Below are 19,321 nucleotides of genomic sequence, written 5' to 3' on the forward strand. Positions count from 1 at the left end.
AAACACCGTGATTGGACACAACCACCGAACCGACGCGCCTCCGCCGACCTGCATTAATCAATTCCTTATTAGTACGGAGTACCTATAGTTAGCTACCTGGTAGGCGATTTGATTTCCGCGGAATTCGGCTCCATTTATTAAGTCTTCGGGCTGGACGGCTACGATCGCTGGAATCGGATGGCCGACGTGATTGGAGTATTTGGTTCTCTTTTGAAGGCGGCCCGCCGATTGCCGAGGTCTTGCCTCTTCCACCCTACTCTTACTTCCACTTGACTGACTCCTTGAGGACCCTTTATTTAAGTCGGTCTGCCCCGCAATCGTTCTTGATCTTTCTGGTTTCTTCCTGTCTTTCTGTATATATTATCTTTTTTTATCTACTTGCACCATGAATCCCTCTGTTCTTCGTATGGCTTCGCGCCATCTCTCGAAGGCGGGACGCCCGGGATCCCTCCGCACCGCCACGCGCGGTTATGCCACCTTCAACTGGGAGGATCCGCTGGCGGCGTCGGAGTTGTACACCGAGGAGGAGCTGGCTATCCAGGAGACGGCTCGTCAGTACTGTCAGGAGCAGTTGCAGCCGAGAGTTTTGGGTGGGTTCTTCTTCATTCTTTTTCTATATCCCCGACCCCACCATGCTGGCTATGGAGAATTCATCAAACTAATTATATAGACGCCTACCGACATGAAAACTACGACCGTCGCATCCTCGAAGAAATGGGCGAGCTCGGCCTCCTCGGCGCCACAATCGAAGGCTACGGCTGCGCCGGCGTGAGCACGGTCGCATCGGGTCTGATCACCAAGGAAGTCGAGCGCGTGGACTCCGGATACCGCTCAGGAATGTCAGTGCAGAGCTCGCTGGCGATGACAGCCATCCACGAGTTCGGAACGGAGGAGCTGAAGGAGCGCCTGCTTCCCGGGCTCGCCAAGGGCAAGCTGGCCGGCTGCTTCGGCCTCACGGAGCCCAACCACGGGTCCGACCCGGGCGCGATGGAGACGGTTGCCCGCGAGCACCCGACGAAGAAGGGCACGTACCTGCTGTCGGGGGCTAAGACGTGGATCACCAACTCGCCGATCGCGGACGTGCTGGTCGTGTGGGCGAAGCTGGAGAGCACGGGCAAGATCCATGGGTTTGCGGTCGAGCGCGACCAGTGCCCCCCCGGTACGCTGGAGACGCCGGCTATCAAGAACAAGACGGCTCTGCGGGCCTCCATCACGGGCATGATCCAGCTGGACGACTGCCCCGTGCCGGCCGAGAACATGTTCCCCGAGGTGCAGGGCCTGACGGGTCCGTTCACCTGCCTGAACAGCGCCCGCCTGGGCATTGCCTTCGGCGCGATGGGCGCCCTGGAGGACTGTCTGAGCCGCGCGCGCACCTACGTGCTCGAGCGCAAGCAGTTCAAGGGCAACCCGCTGGCCAAGTACCAGCTTATCCAGAAGAAGCTGGCCGATGCGGCCACGGACGCCACGTACGGTACGCTGGCGGCTACGCAGGTCGCCCGGCTGAAGGACGCGGGCAAGGCGACGCCGGAGATGATTTCTCTGGTCAAGAGACAGAACTGTGATCGGGCGTTGGCGAACTCGCGGATGTATGTCTCTTTCTCCCTTTCCCCCCGCTCTCCCCCTTCATTGTGGATAAGGTACTGACTGGCTGGATACAGCTTACAAGAAGTGTTCGGCGGCAACGCGACGAGCGACGAGTACCACATCGGGCGCCACGTGGCGAATCTGTTTGTGGTGCAGACTTACGAGGGACAAAGTGATATCCATGGTGAGTTTTCCCCTTCCTTTCCATCGAAGAGTGGTACTGACGGATTAGCCTTGATTCTGGGGCGAGCCATTACGGGGGTGCAGGCGTTTGTTTGAGACAGTTAGGAGACTTGTATAGAGTATGAACTGATGATAGATTTTTACTGGATCTCCGTAGTTTTATCCATCTAACTATATGTAACTATCCATTCGATAGGAGTATACGTGATTCCTGAGGCAAACGATACACGTGACTGCTGCGCCACAGCGTACGACAGGACCGGGTACGATACCGTATGGTCAGGTATGGTCAGACACTCCGTCATCGAGGGGCAATCAATGTGGCGATATTCTACGCTATTCGATGGATAACATAATATAGAGTATATTCTATATGATATCTCAAATATCTAGAATATCAAGAAATATTTACTTATATAGGTAAAATGATATCGATGTAAGACTATAAAGGTAGGTGGCTAAGTGGGTACGGTCCTGAAAGGAGTGACGGGCGAGAAATCTGTTCGACTGTCAGCCCAATTGCCCCCGCTCTCTCTCTCTCTCTCTCTCTTTCTTTCTTCTCCCCTCTTCCTCTTCTCTTCTTCTCTCTCCCGTTGACCTCAAACCTCCTGTTTCCTTCTCTCTCTCTTCTCTCTCCAATACACCAGCAGTAAGTCTTTCTTTCCCGGTCTCTCCCTCCACCGTCCACTTTCTACTAGATTCAGTGGCAATAGGGTTATCCTGAACCAAACCCAGCCCCCTCCACCCTCCCCTCTTACCCAATATCTTATAAATATCGCCTCCCCCCATATCCACATTCCACGCTTTGATCTTGCTGACTGATTCGTCTCTCTCTTTCTTTCATTCTGGTCGCAGGTTCCTATCTTTTTCCGTCTTTCTTTCTCTCCTACACTTCCGCCTCGATCCACACACAACACCTTCAAGATGGCTCTCAAGAGAATCAACAAGGAACTCACTGACCTCGGCCGGTATGTATGATCTTCTTTATTTAGAGAAGAAAAAAAAAGAAGAAGAAAATTGGTGGACTGAACGATCTACACCCCACCTCTTCAATCAAGCCTTGTGCCGCCGCGGGGCGGTCTCGGTTGCCCCTCCAACATCTCAAGAATACACCCATTATGACCATCAATATATACTGATACCTAATAGTGATCCCCCCTCGTCTTGCTCGGCTGGTCCTTCTGGAGATGACCTGGTATGATTTTCACCGCCATAGTGCCTCCCATTTTGCCCACGGTGGCGGGGTTCCATGCGATCCGACGACCCCGCCTCTGTCTACCCTCAAATCGATACACCCGCCTATTAACGCAACAAATGACTGACATTGAACAGTTCCACTGGCAAGCAACGATCATGGGTCCTGTGAGTATCTCTTGAATCTCTACCTCGATATGACACTAACCATCCAGGGTGACTCCCCATACTCCGGCGGTGTCTTCTTCCTCTCGATCCACTTCCCCACCGACTATCCGTTCAAGCCCCCCAAGGTCAACTTCACCACGCGCATCTACCACCCCAACATCAACTCCAACGGCAGCATCTGTCTAGATATTCTCCGAGACCAGTGGAGCCCCGCTCTCACCATCTCCAAGGGTGCGCCCGCTTTCCTCCGCTCTTCTCCAGTGCCCGACCGTTATCGAAACTAATACTTTTCTAGTGCTGCTGTCCATCTGCTCGATGCTCACAGACCCCAACCCGGATGATCCGTTGGTGCCCGAGATCGCCCACGTCTACAAGACCGACCGTCCCCGGTACGAAGCCACCGCTCGTGAGTGGACGCGCAAGTACGCCATTTGATCGTCCACCGGCAGTTCCCGTGGGACGACCCCTCCATATCGTCCCAGCTGCTTCTGTGTCTTCTTCCCGTGCGTTAGATCGGATCCGAAGCTCTGCGTCCCGTGATCGTAGATCCTGGCCTTGTTCTCGGTGAATCCTTTTGTGTGTCTGGCTCTGGCGATCCTTGGGTGTCCTTTTTTTATTCTCTTTTCTTTTTCCTTTCTTATTACATTTTTTTTCTTTGCAGCCTTTTTTTCCTTTTGACGGGAAAAAAAAACTGTCATCTCCAACGATCATTATGACCACCTTCTTATCATGCATTCATGGCATTATCTTAAACTGAAATGGAGTCGGATTCTTTGTGTTTTCGTTTTCGTTTGACCTCTGCGCCTGTCGTTCTCCTCCTACCTTCTTGGGTAGTGAGGCGGTCGAATAGGCCGGATGCGAGACGAGGGTGAGGAGGTGGGATGGTATGGTCATGGAGCTTGGCCTGATGGGGAGGGAGATGGTGGAGGACTGGGCGAGGTTGGTGGTGTGTATCTACTATCAGATAGGAGTAGCCACGACTCGTCCGTCACATTATTGCAGTGTTTTCTTCTGGTGATGTAGAATTGTAGAACGAGTAGTTGATATGAGTACACCAACCGTATTAGGATATAGCAGATTTTGATTGAATCGCATGTCAACGATATTGATATGACACAGTTTATTAATCGCAGCAAAGTAAAGCAAAGGACAATCTTTTGATAGTCAAGTAAATCAATCAATAATCAGATAACAGCATGAAATCATGAAATAGTAATAACAAACATGTGATCAATCCTCTTTCAAACCCAAACGCCAACAATGATGCTCTCTCGCTCTCTCTTCTTCCTTCTTCCACCTCTCATAAACGTTGTGTGATAATCATGTATGATGTATGATGTATGTATGTATATGCCAAACTCTCAATCATGCAATGCAATCAATCAACAATCAACCAGCATGAACGACGATGAATGATAAACGATGATGATGATAAATGAACAATAAGACAGTGAAAGTATAGAAAAGAAACAGTCAAGTCAAGTCAAGTCAAGTAAACAAGCGAAAAGAGAAGACAAAAAGAGAATAAGAGAATATCCACAATAAGCAAAGGGAAAGGAAAGGAAAGGAAAGGAAAGGAAAGGAAAGGAAAGGAAAGGAAAGGAAAGGAAAGGAAAGGAAAGGAAAGGAAAGAAAGGAATCAAACAACCTGACTCCCCCTCCGACTGCCTCCAGTGGTAGTCCCCCCAAACCTCGACCCGGCTTTCGAGTTCCCCCCGCCACCGGCTTTCATAGTCCGCTGCGACGACGCCTTCGACACGTGGCTAGGATTGACCGAGATCTGGCTGACGCTGTCGGCTGGACGGACGGGCTCGTCGAATCTGGACGAATGCTTAGACACGCGCGATCCGCCACCACCACCGCCGCCGCCTCCTGAGCGGGAGGTATGCGAGCGGTGGGAGTAGGAAGGGCGACGGCCGCCTTCGTCGATCTGGCTGATTGAGTCGTCTGGCGTGACGGCTGTGTCGTTGTCGTAGAGGTCGAGGTCGGCCATGCTTTCTGGGAGGGGCACGTCGCGGGCGGACATGTAGGATTTCGATGATGGGGCCTTTGATGGTGGGGCGTGGGAGCCGCTGCGGTAGGTTGCGAAGGAGGCGATTGAGGAGCCGTTGTCTGGGAGGGGCACGTGGCGTGCGCTGCGGGTGGAGGTTGAGGAGGGGGCGTGGCTGCCTGCTTCGGAGGAGCGGCTGCGGTGGTTGCTGTGGCTGTGGGTGCTGCGGTGGCTGGATGGGGAGCGGTGCGTGGAGTGGTGGTGGGAGGAGCGGCGCGAGGAGGAGGCGGAGCTGCCGTGGTGGGAGGACGGAGGAGATGATCGCTGGCGCTCGGAGTAGTGCGAGTTGGCCTTGGAGGGCTTGATCGTCGAGGCGGACGAGTATACGCTGCCGTTGCCGTGGTCCATCATTGCGCGGGACTGGTCGGGGAAGCTGCTGATCAGGGTGCTTGCGTCGTAGCCCTCCTCGTAGGACTCGTCTAGTGGAGGCGGGTACTCGATTGCGCGCAGGGGGATCTCGCGGTCGCTGCTGTAGACGCTGCCTTCTGAGGCTCGACGGCCGTTGTTGTCCATGTAGACGCTGCCGCCGCCGCTGCCGCCTTCCGAGGCGCGACGGCCGTTGTTGTCCATGTACATGCTGCCGCCGCTGCTGCGGGGGATGAACTCCGTGCCTTCGTAGATGGTGCTGGCGCGGGGGTTCTTGGAGCTGACGCTCCGAGCTAGGGATGGGCGGCCTTCGGACTGGGAGTAGGTGCTTCGGGCTGGGCCTGCTTCGATCGCCCGGTAGCCCTGCCGCTCGGACACTTGTGAGGGTGCCTGCGAGGCTGAGAGAAGCTGTGGGAGAAACTCCCGCGGGGAGTATTGCGGCGGCGGCGGGGAAGTGGTGGTGGCGGCCTCGGTGGAGTCCGAGGTGCTGGAGGTAATGGCGTATGCGAGGGCCGCGCCAGCTGCGGCGCCGATGAGCGAGCCCACGATGGTCTTGGCTGTCTTGCCTTCGTCGGTCTTCTGCGTGGTGGTCGAGTGCACCACGTAGGTTGGGGACGGGGCCGACTGCATGTCCCGTGAGCCTCCCGACGGTGAGCCCCGGTCGATGGCCGTGCTGGCCTTGGAGCTGTAGGATTTGGCCTCGGACCGGGGAGCAATGCTTTCCGTCTTCATGGTGCTGGCTCGGCTGCTAGCCTTGGACACGACGGAGCCGCCCTCCAGCAGAGCCAGTGTCGGTTGGCTGATCTCTGACCGGGCGGACGAGTGGCTGGGCCGGTAGACCGCCTCGATGCTGTTGCCGTCGAAATCGATGATGGCTGCACTGTAGTACCCCGAGTCGGCGTCGCGGGTTTTGGGCTCCCCGTGCAGTTTTGCGCCGGATTTCAAGGCATTGATGAAGAACGTGCCCACCGCATCCTTGGATGGGGCGGGGAACGCGACATGAGCTGCACCGGCTGGGACTCTGGGATGAATCAGCCATGGAACCAGGTGTATTTGAGTCTGGGACGGAAAGCAATGACATACCCCGGTTTTTGCTCGGTGATCCAGAAGTCTGCGGGCTCTCCCGACTTCTGACCGAAGCCGATAAAGTCGTCATGACGGCCGATGAACTGGTACCCCAGCGGCTGTAAACAGGAGAGAAAAAAGGATGTGGAAGTGGGGAGGTGGGCGACAGTTAGGGTTAAATGTGACACCGGCATGGTGGATGGGCGAGAGACTCGCTGAAAGGGTCTCAGCGAGTTAATGGATTTGGTCAAGACAAAGGACAAGGTAGGTTAAGCTAGAGGAGATGAAAAGAAAGAAATCCAGGGTAGTATACAACAGTCAAGTCTGAGATTCTGGGGCAATTTGATTTGAGAAGAAAAGACGGCGCTGGCCGTGGATTATTTATACAGATGGAATCACAAGGAATGGAGGTGTGAGATAGCCAAGGACCAGTATGATAAAATGGGGCGATAGCATGAATTATGTCAAAGCGAAGCAGCATACGAGGGGAACGATCTCCCCTCCAAGGAGAAAGAAAAAAAAAGACCCAAGCATGCCCAATTTGTGTCCAATCATGGTAGACCCGACGTTAGCAAAAATGCCTTTAGTATACGGGTTAAGCATTGCAGGCCGTCATGCATACGCTCACGTACCGACCCCGAATAGGTGCCCAGTATCGGTGAGGTACCAATGGTGTTTGAAATCTGCAGGTCCATTCCAGAACGGTGAGGTACTTCGGGGAAGGCAAGGCCCCATGATGCTGACCTCCTAATCTAAACCACCATCTGTAAAACAGGCTATCTAGGCGGGGGGGAGGAGAGGGGAAGTCCGATGAACGGGTCCTGTAGGTGGCCCCGTCCTCTGAAAATGGGGCGCCTCTCAGTATGAAGATGCAAGACCAAACGGTGGATACGGCACATGGGGCCAAGGAACAGCATCATGTCAGAAGTCGAGTTGGGTGAGGCGACCGGACCCATGACAAGGTGGACGATGCGGATTGGCAGCAGTGGATCCCCATTTGGCGGATCAGGGCAGAACAACTATGAACAGTGAACTGACTAGTAACTTCTGAGACAACCAGGCGAAGAAACGCGGACCCTCATCGGAATAAAGTTGACGATGGACTAACCCCTACCGAAAATCGATGGAAGGAAGGATGTGTCGCAGTCTCCTGTCCGAGGGTAGCTCCGTTTAGCCACTTGCTTTGCTTCTCTGCGAGGCTTTTCTCCGATAATAGTAAGAGTGTAAGAGGGCTGGAATCATGTCTCCCAATCCCATTTTAACCGCCAATGACCGCCGGACAACAAACCCCCTAGGGCCAATGGTAGGGCCACTGGGTTTAAGGCGGGGGAAACCCACCACCCTAAGGGGCTCCACCAGCGCCATCTGGTTTTCTTGACCGACGGGGGACGAAGAGATGTCTGGCTTTTCTTGCTTTGGGCATTTCTGCTGCTGTTAGTCGCCGGATGGCGCTGTCGATTCGCCTGACCGCCAAACTGCAACCCACTTCAGCATGGTGTCGGGGGTCAAGCGCCCTCCATGCTAGGCGAATGAGAAATCGTGAGATCTCCCAAGCCCATTCTCAAATGGCGGAATAGCCCAGAGCGAATTGTAGTGGGACAAATCACGGCGCGTCCCCCCTTTCATGAGTACTCCGTAGTAATGTACTCCGTAGTCCACTCCCTGGACCCTCACTTCACCCCAAATATCCATTCCCCCTCGATGAGTCATTTTGCAGGGAGCCGAAGTTTCCATGGAAAAATCCCCGAGATCGATCATCACATTAGTTGATCCACCGACGGAATCCACCGGGAGAGTGAGGTGGTCGGCAGGGTGCCACGTCGAAGTCCCTCATTGCCACCGGAAGCGCCCGATTGAGGGTAACTTGCGGGAGATAAGGGACGGTTTTGGATACCCGGTGGAAGTCTATCACCTCTTTGTTGACTTGACCTGGAGATATCCCAAATGAATAGATGGATGAGGAAGGCCGGTGGTTGTTGAGAAGTGGAATGATTTGCCAAGAAGAGCAAAAGTCACGCACCATGGCCTCAGGCACTTGTCCATCTATCTTCCTCTCTTCTCTTTCTCTCTCTGGTCTCTACAGAAGAATGCCACAACTCGCTGATACTACATCCAAAGACTGATAGATCTCTGATTGATATGCTACCGTTTCCTAAATCTCCATAGACCTGGGAGGATTACCATACATGTGTATATATAAACGGTCAGGGTTATACGGCCCTTTTGGGCCGCTATTTTCTGACCACCACCCAGTTGAATTGGAGGAGAAAAACCTGGCTGAGGATATCGACAGCGAGGACTTCCTCCCGCCCGAAGTTTCACCCGGAGATTCATTTGTCTGCTTCCCGAGAAGGGGGAGGGGAGAGGAAGAGGAGAGGTTGCCTGGAGACTGCCGCTACCGCCACACGAAGGGTCCACAGACGAGGGGACCCGCAACTCTGAGGAGCCGCACGGACGATGCGCAAGAACGAGACTCGAAACAGACACCAAACACATAGGAGACAACCGGTTTAAATAATTCCACCACACCCATCGGAGGGGACTGGTCCCCGCCGGCCCGGACCACCTGGAATAAGAGGACTGACTCATCGCAAGGAGATTCGTGACATCGTGAAAACCGAAGCCGTTCCTGTCCGGAGAGGAAGGGGTGGACGGGACGGAGGGGAGAGCGTGGGACGATGCGACGGATGAGGCCCGCTCAGATGATGTCCCACACTTCCTCGGCGGCATGGCAGAATTTGCTGCAGGCAACGCTTGCGCTCAGACTGTAGTTGCTGATACTGATGGTGTCGTCCTTGAAGGAGTCGGCGAAATCGTCGTGGCCCTTGGCCATGGCACCGACGAAGATACACACGCTCTCGTTGGATCCCAGGGTCTCGAGGTAATCCCGGGTCCGGACAACGGGCGCCTCGTAACTGAGCGTCACCTTCCGGCAGTTGGGGGGCAGGTGATCGGTGATGGGGTTTTTGATGACCTTGAGCAGCTTCTCCTGCGAGTTGGTGGAGCGGATGGAGAGACGGTGCAGAAGCTGGACCATCAGACCGGCGAACCGCTTGAAGGTTCGCGGGATGCGAACGCTGGGGTTGACCTCGATGAGGACACCTTTGGCCGTGTGGATGAAGATCTGTAGTTTACCGGCCTTGTTGACGGGGGAATCGAGCAGGGTGAGAAGGCACTGGAGACGGGAACGAGATCAGTTTCGGCGTCAAAATTCCAGAGGAATCTCATGGACAAGTCTCACCTGATGGGTGATATCGGGTCGCGCCTCACTGATATCCCGATTCATTTTGCGCATGACACCGATGTGCTCGTCGCTGTTGAGCAAAGAATACTTCTCATCACGTGCGGTTCCATTACGACCCCCCGAGGACGCCCGGTAGGTTTCCAAACTGGCGTGCGAGAGGACGACGATCAGACGTTGGGTATCCTTGTCATGGGCGGAGATCGGAACATGCTGCTCCGCGACGAGTTGGGGCAACTCCGGGGGTGGGCAAGACTGCGTCCCTGAGATTCGAGTTTGATTAGCGTCCATCGCTGACTTGCATTCCACAGTGGGTTCACGTTTGCAGGGGGTGGGGGGGACAATTTCCGAGGGACGATGTAGGGATTGACGGTCGCAGGTGGGGACGAGACGGAGGGGAGAAGGAGGGGAGAAGAGGGAGGGGAAGACGGTAAGTCTGCGGTGGCCTGAGGAGGGGAAAGGCGGGTAACACAGGTGGTTGTCTCCGACGTGGACCACAACACGGGAATATGAAGTTCGTTTGAAGATTCACTGGTCATATCCTGTATCCCATTCCCGACGAAAACCCAGATCGATCATCCCAGATCTATCGTCCCCGTGTTGACACCCAGCAGAAAGATGGCGCAAGCGGGGTGGGGTGAAAGAAGGAAGTGGAATGTGATAGATACACCACCACAGATTGCTGGAATTCCATTGGGTATACGTACTGGCTCTCTTGCGCTTCCCTGCTATTTGGACGGGATCCGACATTATGATATTCTCGTGTGGTTCAATGCGTGGTGTTGACGAAACGGCCAAGAAGATTTATAGGGACGAAGAGGGGAGGAATTGAAAAGATCGAATCGAGGAGAGGAATGAAGGTGGACGAGAAAGAAGAGGACGGAGAAGAAAAAGAAGAGAAGAAGTAAGCGCAGTCGGTTCTCGTTCCCTTGTTTCTTTCTGATCGGTTTGATCCTGGTTCTCCTCGGCTACTGGCTGAGTCTTGCGCGAGGTTGCGAGTAAGGGAGAGACCGGGGGGGTGAAGATGCAAGAGAAGACGTGGAAGGAAGACGGGGAAGAAGAAAAAGAGGGAAATTGGCCGAGAAGGATCCTGTTTGTCTGGTTTGCTTCTCTTTTTTTTCTTGCTTGTGATTTTCCAGAAATCCAAAGAAGAAAATCGGAGAAGAAAAAGAAGAGAAAACGAGGGAAAAAATAGAATGAAGAAATTGAAGGAAAAAAACGAAGAAAAAAGTTTGGGTCCGTCCCGTGGGTGCCTGAGGTACTCCAGTCTTACTGTACTCCACCACAAGATATAGATTCCTTCATTGGAACTACATTGGATGCTCTTCGTGTCAGCCGCACCTTTGTCCTCCTTTAGTCCATTGTGCTCATTATATTTACGTCCATGATCATATAGATCGATTATATAGATCAGCCTCATGGTTTGGTTGATCGGTGACTTCCCCGTCAGCATGATGGACGTCGTATCGACCATGGAGGCACCTGTCAGCCCTGAGCCGGATCTCGCGTGAGATTTGGGGAAAGAATCGGACGAGGGGCCAATGACGAGACCGGACCTCTAGGGACGTTGCCTGACGATGGAATGCACATGTACGAACCGAATCCAGTATCCTGATGGAGCCGCTCCGTGTGTCACCGGCTGGAGGCGAAGTCGACCGATCAACCGTCCGAGAATGAGAGAGAGACCAGTTCTTCTGGGAGTGCTCCGTAGATGGAAATCAAATCAATCGTGCTCCATATGGGATTGATCAGCTATGCCATGTCCTCTGGGGATTTGCATGGGTCCTCTCGTCCGCAACCATCCTGTGATTACTGTCGCTTGCTTGGCTTCGTCGATGTAGATCAATGCCTTGGTCAACTTCGCCGAGCTACTGGGAACTTCTGGAACGGCGAGCAGGTGAAATGACATGGGGAATTTCTGGCGGACCAGACCAATCCGGAGCACGGGGACCACGGGGCCCCGTGGGTGTGAAACCCTGGAAGATACACAATGACCACCCCTCCTGTACCACAAAGGATTATAGTTGGCAGGGAGGAGGATCTCAACCCGAGAGTCAGCACATCACATTGCTGATCGTGGCTATTCAGGCCCAGCAGCCGCAGGGGTCGTTATATCGGCGGTCAATGGAATTGTGGGGGTCTCTGGGGGGTTCTCCTGGGGGCCACCAAGAGGAGATCGTGGTCAGGTACCCCGTATCGCTCCTTTTTCAGATTGGAAATTCGCCCCCAGACTTGGTCTGGAGTTTTCGGTCAGACTGAAACAGGATGGTTGGCCGTGACTGCGGACGAATCTGATCCATCCCATGCAGTGTGCTTCGTAGTCGGGGACGAATCAGAAGCTGAAGAGGGGTATCTGAGTTGTTTCACGGACCGGACCACGACCCTTGGGGGATCTGGCAATCGCCTTGTCTTGTTTTGTTCTTATCATTGCTTTGTTTTTATCTTTTTCTTTCCTTATTTTTGGTCATGGCGCAGTGACACTGCCCAGCTCGCCTTGGCGAACGCGCCTCCAGTCACCATCACTCAAGGGTTCTTGCATGAGATGGTGCTGGGGACAAATCCAGGGGAGGTAAGAAAAAAAGTAAAAAAGTGACATCCCATTTGAGATGATGTCAGACTCCCGTAATCAGCGGGGATGGTTAATGATGATGGTGTTGGAGATTGGGTTTGCCTGATTGTATGGAGTATGGACACCGGAAGAGTGAGGATCAGCTTCAACATTGGATGAGGGATTGATTGGTGATCTTCTCTGGTCTTGCTTTCCCCTTCAATTTCTTGTCTTTGTCTTTGTTTTTTTCTCTCTCTATTTTGTGGTATTCAATTGGATTTCCATTCCTACCTTCCCAAATGTTTCGTGGTGGCAGGGCCAGACATTGGGTAGGAAGGTATTCGGGACGCGCCCACATTCTTGAGGTTGGATATGGCGCGTTGGTTTTTTGGTCACAGACGGATAGAGGATTCTGTTCATGCTGAATGACTGTGTGGATGTTGTTTGGACTCATGATGCGATAGTATGGGCAACATGTAGGAAAGTACTAGTAGGACTGCCGGGATGCCAGCAAGGGCGTACTATCTATATCTATCCTATTGATTCGTATTCTAGCCGTATTTCTTATTCTCTCAATGTATGTAGATACATTATACTTCTGACTGTTGATTAATATTTCTCACAAGTATCATGAATTTATTCTATTTTATTCATTGATTTACTGGTAGGTATAGAGGCAAATCGTGGCGTTAGGCTCCAGTCTCCTATACATGACGATCAACAGCATGAGATCCTCCAACTCAGAGGCAAATCTCCCTTACTGATCAACTATATATCGACGGCGACCGAGGTCAGGCATTCCTGCGTTTGGCCAGAATAAAATCAATCAATAAATACATAATAAAATAGTATAATATAATATAATATAATATAAATAATACATGTAAATTGAATCATAGTAATATACCCCGATCCAGCCTAGTCTCGCTGGGCACGCGTTTCCGTCAGCCCCGTCGATCAGTTCGCCGCAACCTTCCGCCCCGTTGTGGAAAATAATTCAATTCATCGGCGACTGGAACACCTCGTCATCCAACCTCCTCCTTCTCCCTTGTCTGCTTTCTCTCTCTTTTATCATCACTTCTTGACCACTGCGACTTCTGACTTGACTCCGACTTTGACTTCTATAGCTTCTAACTCCTCCTCTGATCATCACCCGTCATCCTCCCTTGATATATCCCTTTTCTTCTTCAGTCAGAAAAGGGTCATCCATGATCCCCGTCGTTTGCATGTTTGGCTACTAGGGAGATGCCGTGGACTGTAACAAACTCATTCAAGCGGTACGTGTCGTTTGATCCCTCAGTCTTTTTTGCTCAACGCTAACGTCATTTCCTCGTCTAGCGGTCTGACGATGAAAACATACGGGAGACCTCTGTGGCGCGTCTACGACGACGACCCACGACCCGCGGCCAAGAAACGACGCGTTTTGTCGGGCACCGAGTCTGATGAGGCTGAGAACAGCATCCAATATGCCATTCGGGAGTCCTCCGCCGCCGTGCGGTCCAGTCCGTCGCGTCGGAATTCCATCCTCCTCTCCGAGGGCTCCCCGGATGGGGATGACCTGTCGACGCCACCCTCCTCCCCACCACCACGGTTGAGCCCCCCGCCGGCCAACACGCGCAAACCGACATTTTCCTTCCTCAAACGCAAACAGTCGGCCGCCCCGAAGGATCGGGGTCACGCTTCCCCCGCCAACGGCACCGCCCATCATCCCACCTCCGGCACCAATAACGGCACCCCCCTCACCGAGGTCAACTCCAACAGCGTGCGCGCCTCCGTTGATCCCCCCAAGAAGGAGAAGAAGAAGAAGACCACCCCGGTCCCGTCCGCCCTGCCGCAACCGCCGCTGCGACAGATGCAGATCGATCTGGGCCACGAGACGCGACGCACCTGCTCCACCTGCGGCATGGAATATATCCCGTCCAACGCCGAGGATGCGGCGCTGCACAAGAAATTCCACGATATGAACGCGACCGGGGTTGACCTGGGCAAGGCTTTCATGCGAGCGAACGCGTCGCGCTGGGTCTACGAGGCTACACGCTTTGACGAAGGCTACGTGGTCATTGTCGATCGCAAAGCCTCGCCGACCGCCAAGAGCCAGGCCAAGAAGGTGCTCGAGGTCATCAGTAAGGAGCTGTCCTCCCCCGAGATCGACGACGAGGTCCTCTGGAGCCAGACGGAACCGCCGCCCTCCGCCGCCGCGGGCCAGAGTGACGGCCCGGGGGAGAAGGTCGATCGCTACAAGGTCTTCCTCCACATGAAGGACAGCCGCTGCGTCGGAGCCTGTCTGACGGAACGCATCTGGGAGTCCCGCCCCGTCGACCACGTCGCCACCCCGAAGGAGGGCGCCGACACGGCGGTCACGGTCCGCCCGGAGACGCACCCGGCCATCGTGGGCATCTCCCGCATCTGGACCTCGGGCGCATCGCGGCGGAAAGGCATCGCCATGGATCTCCTGGATTGCGTCGTGAGCAATTTTATCTACGGCATGGAGATCCCCAAGGAGCAGATGGCCTTTAGCCAACCAACGGAGAGCGGTCGAGCTTTGGCCCGGTCCTTTTTCGGCGATGTCGATTGGCATGTGTATGAGGAACGGGAATAAATGTGCGAGGATGGGAAGGAAAGAGAAATGAGAGGGAAGACATATACACGAAGGAGAGCTTCTCAGAGGACAGCTCCCTCTTCCCTCTCTCATTCCTTTCTTTCCCTTTCTCTTTTCATGTCTGTCTTTCATTTTGTCTTTTTATTGTCTTGTTTGTGGTTTTCGTGGTATATTGATATAAATGGGCGAGTTGATACCCTTCTCTCTTGGATAGTGAAACTCAAGGGAGGAACTCTGATGACCGGTTATCTCTAATTTCCTATTTCTCATTCCCTTTGATTTGTTTTGTTGTCTTCCTAATTCTTGGTTTTTGATTTTCTTTTTTTTTTTTGGCTGCTAGTCGGGTGGAGACGTGTTGGTTCGCATACAGAGAATGATATGTATTACCCGGAGTGCTTTTTGTTACGGGGGGAGGATCGGTTTGCGCTGTGCTTTTTCTTTGGTTTTGGTTTTGGCTTTGGTTTTTTTTGGGATAACATATCTGTACCATATACTTTTCTTCCTTTTGTCTTTTTCTTTCCTTGCCTTAGTTTTGAATTCCCGGCATAGAAACGGCCTCTAAATCTATACAATAATTACTTGGTTCGGGGTGCTTGCCGGAGAGCCGCGAGCGGTGTTTACTTCCACCCTCTCTGTGGCCTCGCCTTCCCTCGGTCTTCTTTGCTTCCGCCTTGTCAGCCTCTCTCTTCTCTTTCTCCTCCTTTCTGGCTCCCATGCTCACCCCCTTTATCCTCCTTTGCGATGTCTGGATTAAATCCTTTCCGCCCTAGAAAACCAGAGAGTGAGTTCTACCCCACCCTGTCCCTTCCTATGCTCCGTCCAACGGTTCGTGGAGTGGGGAGACTAGGTAAGCCGGAATGAACGCTCATGAGACAGACCCCCAAGACCACCATCCTCCACCCCCGTCGGTCACAGTCAACGACGCTGTCTCGGAGCATCCGATCGCAGTCGATACGGTTGCCACCGCGGCAACCACGCGGAATGGTATCGTCCCCACCCCGTCTGCGTCGTACCCCACCGATGCGGACGATTCGACATCCGAGGATGACCCGTCATCCACATCCGACCCCTTCCGTCAAGAATCATTAAGCGATGAGGAGGAGGAAGAACAAGGGAAGGAGGAGCGCCCGTATCCGCCGGTACCGCCACGGGGGAAAGCCATGCGCACGGATATCTACGGTGGCCCCGAAGAGCGACACGGCGATCGAACACCTCGTACGGCGGCGAGCTCGGATAAATCGGCGCGTCGCAGTGTCTTTCTATCAGATCCCACCAGCCTCGAAGACAGTCCACGTGCTAGTATGGCCGGGAATGAGAACTACAGAAGCGGCAAGTCCCCATCGTCCGTTGACGAGGGGAGACGACCGTTGGCGAGCCGCCCGGGCAACAAGGACAAGATTCCACCCCCTCCCCCGAAGAGTCATCATGGGCGATTGATCAGCCCCTCTTCCGGCAATTCCTCCACTACGAACGCCTCACGTCCGGCATCCATCATGCCGTCCAACCGCTTTTCCTTCCACGGCTTCCCCTCTGAGCCCTCTATTTCACCTAGCCTCCATCCGCAGGAAGGGGGCGATGTCGCGGACGGTCACTCCCGGCCCGACCTGCCTCGACGCAGTCAATCCCAGTATAAACGTCCTCCAACACCCCCTCTCAGTCGACGCCACAGTCAGATGAAGAGGTCCCAACCGGCCGCTTCTGTCAAAACCACGCCACACCGTCGATCGGTCTCTTCGACAGAAGCATCCTCTTCCGACACGTCCCCGCCATTGAGCCCGGGCGCCCAGACGCTGGAATTTTCCCGCACCCGTGATGTGCCCCAGAGGACACGAATGTCCGAAGATACTTCGCGGCCCCTGCAGCCGGAACCGCGGGACCCGTCAACGTCGGCGAAACGAGTCTCGTACGGCAACTCCCTACCACCGCCGCCGCCTCCACGCCGGACTCGAGGGAATAACAGTAACCCGAGCACTCGCCCAACTAGCCTCCGGTCGGAAACGCGCGCGGAGGACGAGGAGGGATTTGTCTCGCCGCCGTCGAACGCGCGGGACATCTTAGCCGACCTTACGCGTTTACAGAGAGAGGTGGACGATCTCCGGGGGCACTACGAGCGGAAGGCTAGTCATTAGGCATGGAGGAGAAATGATGGTGAAAAGAAAGAAGAAAGAAGAAAAAAAAAGCCACGGAAGGGTCTGCTGGATCCGGACGATTGAACGACTGATCATATTTTTTCTCTTCCTTTTTTTTTCTTTCTTTTCTTTTTCTGGTGCATGATCTTTAATCATGATCGTTCTTTGCGACTACGCTGTATACCAAAATATAAACCTACGAATTGTACGTACATTACAACTACAGATATAACAATAGTAAGATAGGCTACCCCGCAAGATCAGCTGATCAAACCCCAGATGACGTCACTTGTTCCCAAAGCGGAGGTCGATCCATCAATCAATCAATTCCTCCCTTGACCCTGATCGACTGACTGATCGAAACTAACCTTACTTCTGTATTTATTGGTACTTCTTCCTGACTGATCCAACTCTCGCCCATCCTTGGTTTTGGTACTCCCCTCTTTATCCATCCTGGCATCCTGTGTTTCGTTGAAGTGAACGCTGGCTGGCACACTTTTATCTCTATCTTTATCTGAGACAAGTTCAACCTTTTAAGGATTCTATCTATCTGCGACATTGTCTTGTTTTAATTAACCCTGTTCTAGTCAGGTTGATTGTCTGTTCTCGGCGATCATACTATTGAGAGATCACGCTCTCGTTCTTCTACGTTTGATTGATATCTCCCTTTCTACTCCGTTGGGTCATTTGAACCTCAGAAGACAGGGAAAGAAGAAAAAGAAAAGAGAAAGAAAGAGAATAGAAAGAGAAAGAAGCCAAAGAAAGAAAAGGATAAGTAAAAAACAAGCAAAGGAGGCCTGGACAAGATGACCACGCCGACCTTGATCAATCTCCCTCCTCCGCCCTCCGACCCGGTCACCCCGTCGGAGATGGGCCCGTACGTCTTTCGTATCCCATCCTGATACTTTCCATTTGATCTATATCGCTAACCGGTCTTTTTTGATAGGGGCACCCCCAATTCCGGCACCACATCGCTGTCAGCCCTATCGACAACAGCCATCAAAGACGGCCACCAGGGCCAGCCCCTGCCACACAGTCACCACGCCCACCATTCCCCCTCCACATCGGCCACATCGACCACCACCCTCGAGGCCGAACGCGCCGATCGCATCTCCCGCCTAGCGGGCCTCGAACGGGTAGCCACGGCGCGAGCGGGAGGTCATACCTCCCCCAACCTCGCTGCCCCCGCTGCCCCCATCCCCAGCTACTTTGAGACCATGAAAGAGCGCAGCACCGTCGGCAGTGCCAGCGCGACGGGCAGCGTCGGCGCGCGCACCACATGGGCCAGTGGCAGCGACGCCTTTGACGCCGATAAGATGAGCGAGGGCCCGGACCCGGAAGACGGCGCTGACTCGAGCGGAGATAACCTCAGCGATGAAGGAAACGCCAGTCTGGTTGGCTTCGGCGAGGGCGCTAGCACTATCAGCGGTCCTATCTCCCACCCGCAGCCCCGACGATCTTCCGGTGGGAGACCTGGTTCCCTGGGGAGTCCTGGGCTTAGTCGGATGAATCCTGGGACTATTCCGTCTACGCTGTCTCCTACGGGGTCTAATACGCCTGAGCCGCTGCAGGATGCGCGCATGGTGGATGGTATGACCTTTGATCCGGATGTGGTGGACACTACGGTTAGGACGCCCCGGTTGGCGACGCCCCTTGGTCGGGATGGCTCGGTGGGGCCGGAGACGCAGTAGACGATTGCCAACAACGCTGGAAAAGGTCATTGTTGAGATGGATTGGAAGAAAACCTAGGAAAGAGAAAAGAAAGAAACTGCGATTGGATGGGATGGATTGTTGTATTTGTATGAGGACACTCGTCGACTGACGGACTGAGTGACTCTATGGATTGGGATCTGTTGGAAAGATTGTAGAATATTTGAATGGGAGGAGTGATCTTTTCTTGTCTAGTTGATTGAATTACAGCTCTTGGTCTGAATCCATCATCTGTAGACCCCATACTATACATCATGGCTGCCTGACACGTTCCAGACTCAGGTATCCATTTTCTGCCCGCCCGTCCGTCCACCGCCTACTCTTTTAAGACGTACTCGCCTCTTTGCCTGGTTTTTTTCCAGCTGAAGCTGCTTCTCTCTCTCTCTCTCTCTCTCTTCTTCTTCTCCACACCCCTCCTCAACTCTCTCCTCCCCCGACAGCCCCTCTGGTCCCCTGCTTTCTTGCTGGCATTGACTTGTCAAGC

General features: G+C 53.7%; 9 protein-coding genes across 9 annotated transcripts; 6 read left to right on the plus strand and 3 right to left on the minus strand.

Moving 5' to 3' along the window:
- Positions 1-127: 127 nt before the first annotated feature.
- Positions 128-1,874, plus strand: BDW47DRAFT_103466 (acyl-CoA dehydrogenase). Its single transcript, XM_024812081.1, has 4 exons — positions 128-590; positions 671-1,586; positions 1,659-1,768; positions 1,817-1,874. The coding sequence occupies exons 1-4, from the start codon at positions 386-388 to the stop codon at positions 1,861-1,863; spliced, it is 1,278 nt and encodes a 425-aa protein (XP_024673334.1). The 5' UTR covers positions 128-385; the 3' UTR covers positions 1,864-1,874.
- Positions 1,875-2,691: 817 nt separating this feature from the next.
- Positions 2,692-3,564, plus strand: BDW47DRAFT_124639 (putative ubiquitin conjugating enzyme (UbcD); the record flags this gene model as incomplete). Its single annotated transcript, XM_024816290.1, has 5 exons — positions 2,692-2,735; positions 2,917-2,962; positions 3,100-3,129; positions 3,177-3,360; positions 3,425-3,564. The coding sequence occupies 5 exons, from the start codon at positions 2,692-2,694 to the stop codon at positions 3,562-3,564; spliced, it is 444 nt and encodes a 147-aa protein (XP_024673335.1).
- A 1,204-nt stretch (positions 3,565-4,768) lies between these two features.
- Positions 4,769-6,804, minus strand: BDW47DRAFT_116667 (VOC family protein; the record flags this gene model as incomplete). Its single annotated transcript, XM_024814964.1, has 2 exons — positions 4,769-6,566; positions 6,629-6,804. The coding sequence occupies 2 exons, from the start codon at positions 6,802-6,804 to the stop codon at positions 4,769-4,771; spliced, it is 1,974 nt and encodes a 657-aa protein (XP_024673336.1).
- A 2,404-nt stretch (positions 6,805-9,208) lies between these two features.
- On the minus strand, positions 9,209-10,738 carry BDW47DRAFT_15075 (18S rRNA pseudouridine methyltransferase). The gene is made up of 3 exons (XM_024818324.1): positions 10,559-10,738; positions 9,852-10,114; positions 9,209-9,785 (listed from the first exon to the last, which is right to left on the minus strand). The coding sequence occupies exons 1-3, from the start codon at positions 10,599-10,601 to the stop codon at positions 9,309-9,311; spliced, it is 783 nt and encodes a 260-aa protein (XP_024673337.1). The 5' UTR covers positions 10,602-10,738; the 3' UTR covers positions 9,209-9,308.
- On the minus strand, positions 10,382-11,510 carry BDW47DRAFT_15060 (uncharacterized protein). The gene has a single exon (XM_024818323.1). It carries the CDS (start codon positions 11,323-11,325, stop codon positions 10,621-10,623), a length of 705 nt encoding a protein of 234 aa, XP_024673338.1. The 5' UTR covers positions 11,326-11,510; the 3' UTR covers positions 10,382-10,620.
- Positions 11,511-13,644: 2,134 nt separating this feature from the next.
- Positions 13,645-14,998, plus strand: BDW47DRAFT_116669 (ESCO family N-acetyltransferase; the record flags this gene model as incomplete). The annotated part of the gene is made up of 2 exons (XM_024814965.1): positions 13,645-13,676; positions 13,738-14,998. The coding sequence occupies 2 exons, from the start codon at positions 13,645-13,647 to the stop codon at positions 14,996-14,998; spliced, it is 1,293 nt and encodes a 430-aa protein (XP_024673339.1).
- Positions 14,999-15,251: 253 nt separating this feature from the next.
- BDW47DRAFT_15133 (uncharacterized protein) lies at positions 15,252-15,618 on the plus strand. Its single transcript, XM_024818325.1, has one exon. It carries the CDS (start codon positions 15,372-15,374, stop codon positions 15,558-15,560), a length of 189 nt encoding a protein of 62 aa, XP_024673340.1. The 5' UTR covers positions 15,252-15,371; the 3' UTR covers positions 15,561-15,618.
- Positions 15,619-15,676: 58 nt separating this feature from the next.
- BDW47DRAFT_103478 (uncharacterized protein) lies at positions 15,677-17,264 on the plus strand. The gene is made up of 2 exons (XM_024812082.1): positions 15,677-15,779; positions 15,875-17,264. The coding sequence occupies exons 1-2, from the start codon at positions 15,740-15,742 to the stop codon at positions 17,125-17,127; spliced, it is 1,293 nt and encodes a 430-aa protein (XP_024673341.1). The 5' UTR covers positions 15,677-15,739; the 3' UTR covers positions 17,128-17,264.
- Positions 17,265-17,432: 168 nt separating this feature from the next.
- Positions 17,433-19,060, plus strand: BDW47DRAFT_103479 (uncharacterized protein). The gene is made up of 2 exons (XM_024812083.1): positions 17,433-18,004; positions 18,074-19,060. The coding sequence occupies exons 1-2, from the start codon at positions 17,934-17,936 to the stop codon at positions 18,816-18,818; spliced, it is 816 nt and encodes a 271-aa protein (XP_024673342.1). The 5' UTR covers positions 17,433-17,933; the 3' UTR covers positions 18,819-19,060.
- Positions 19,061-19,321: the final 261 nt, after the last annotated feature.

This window comes from Aspergillus candidus (assembly GCF_002847045.1).
Source record: "Aspergillus candidus strain CBS 102.13 unplaced genomic scaffold BDW47scaffold_14, whole genome shotgun sequence".
Classification (NCBI taxonomy): Eukaryota; Fungi; Ascomycota; class Eurotiomycetes; order Eurotiales; family Aspergillaceae; genus Aspergillus; species Aspergillus candidus.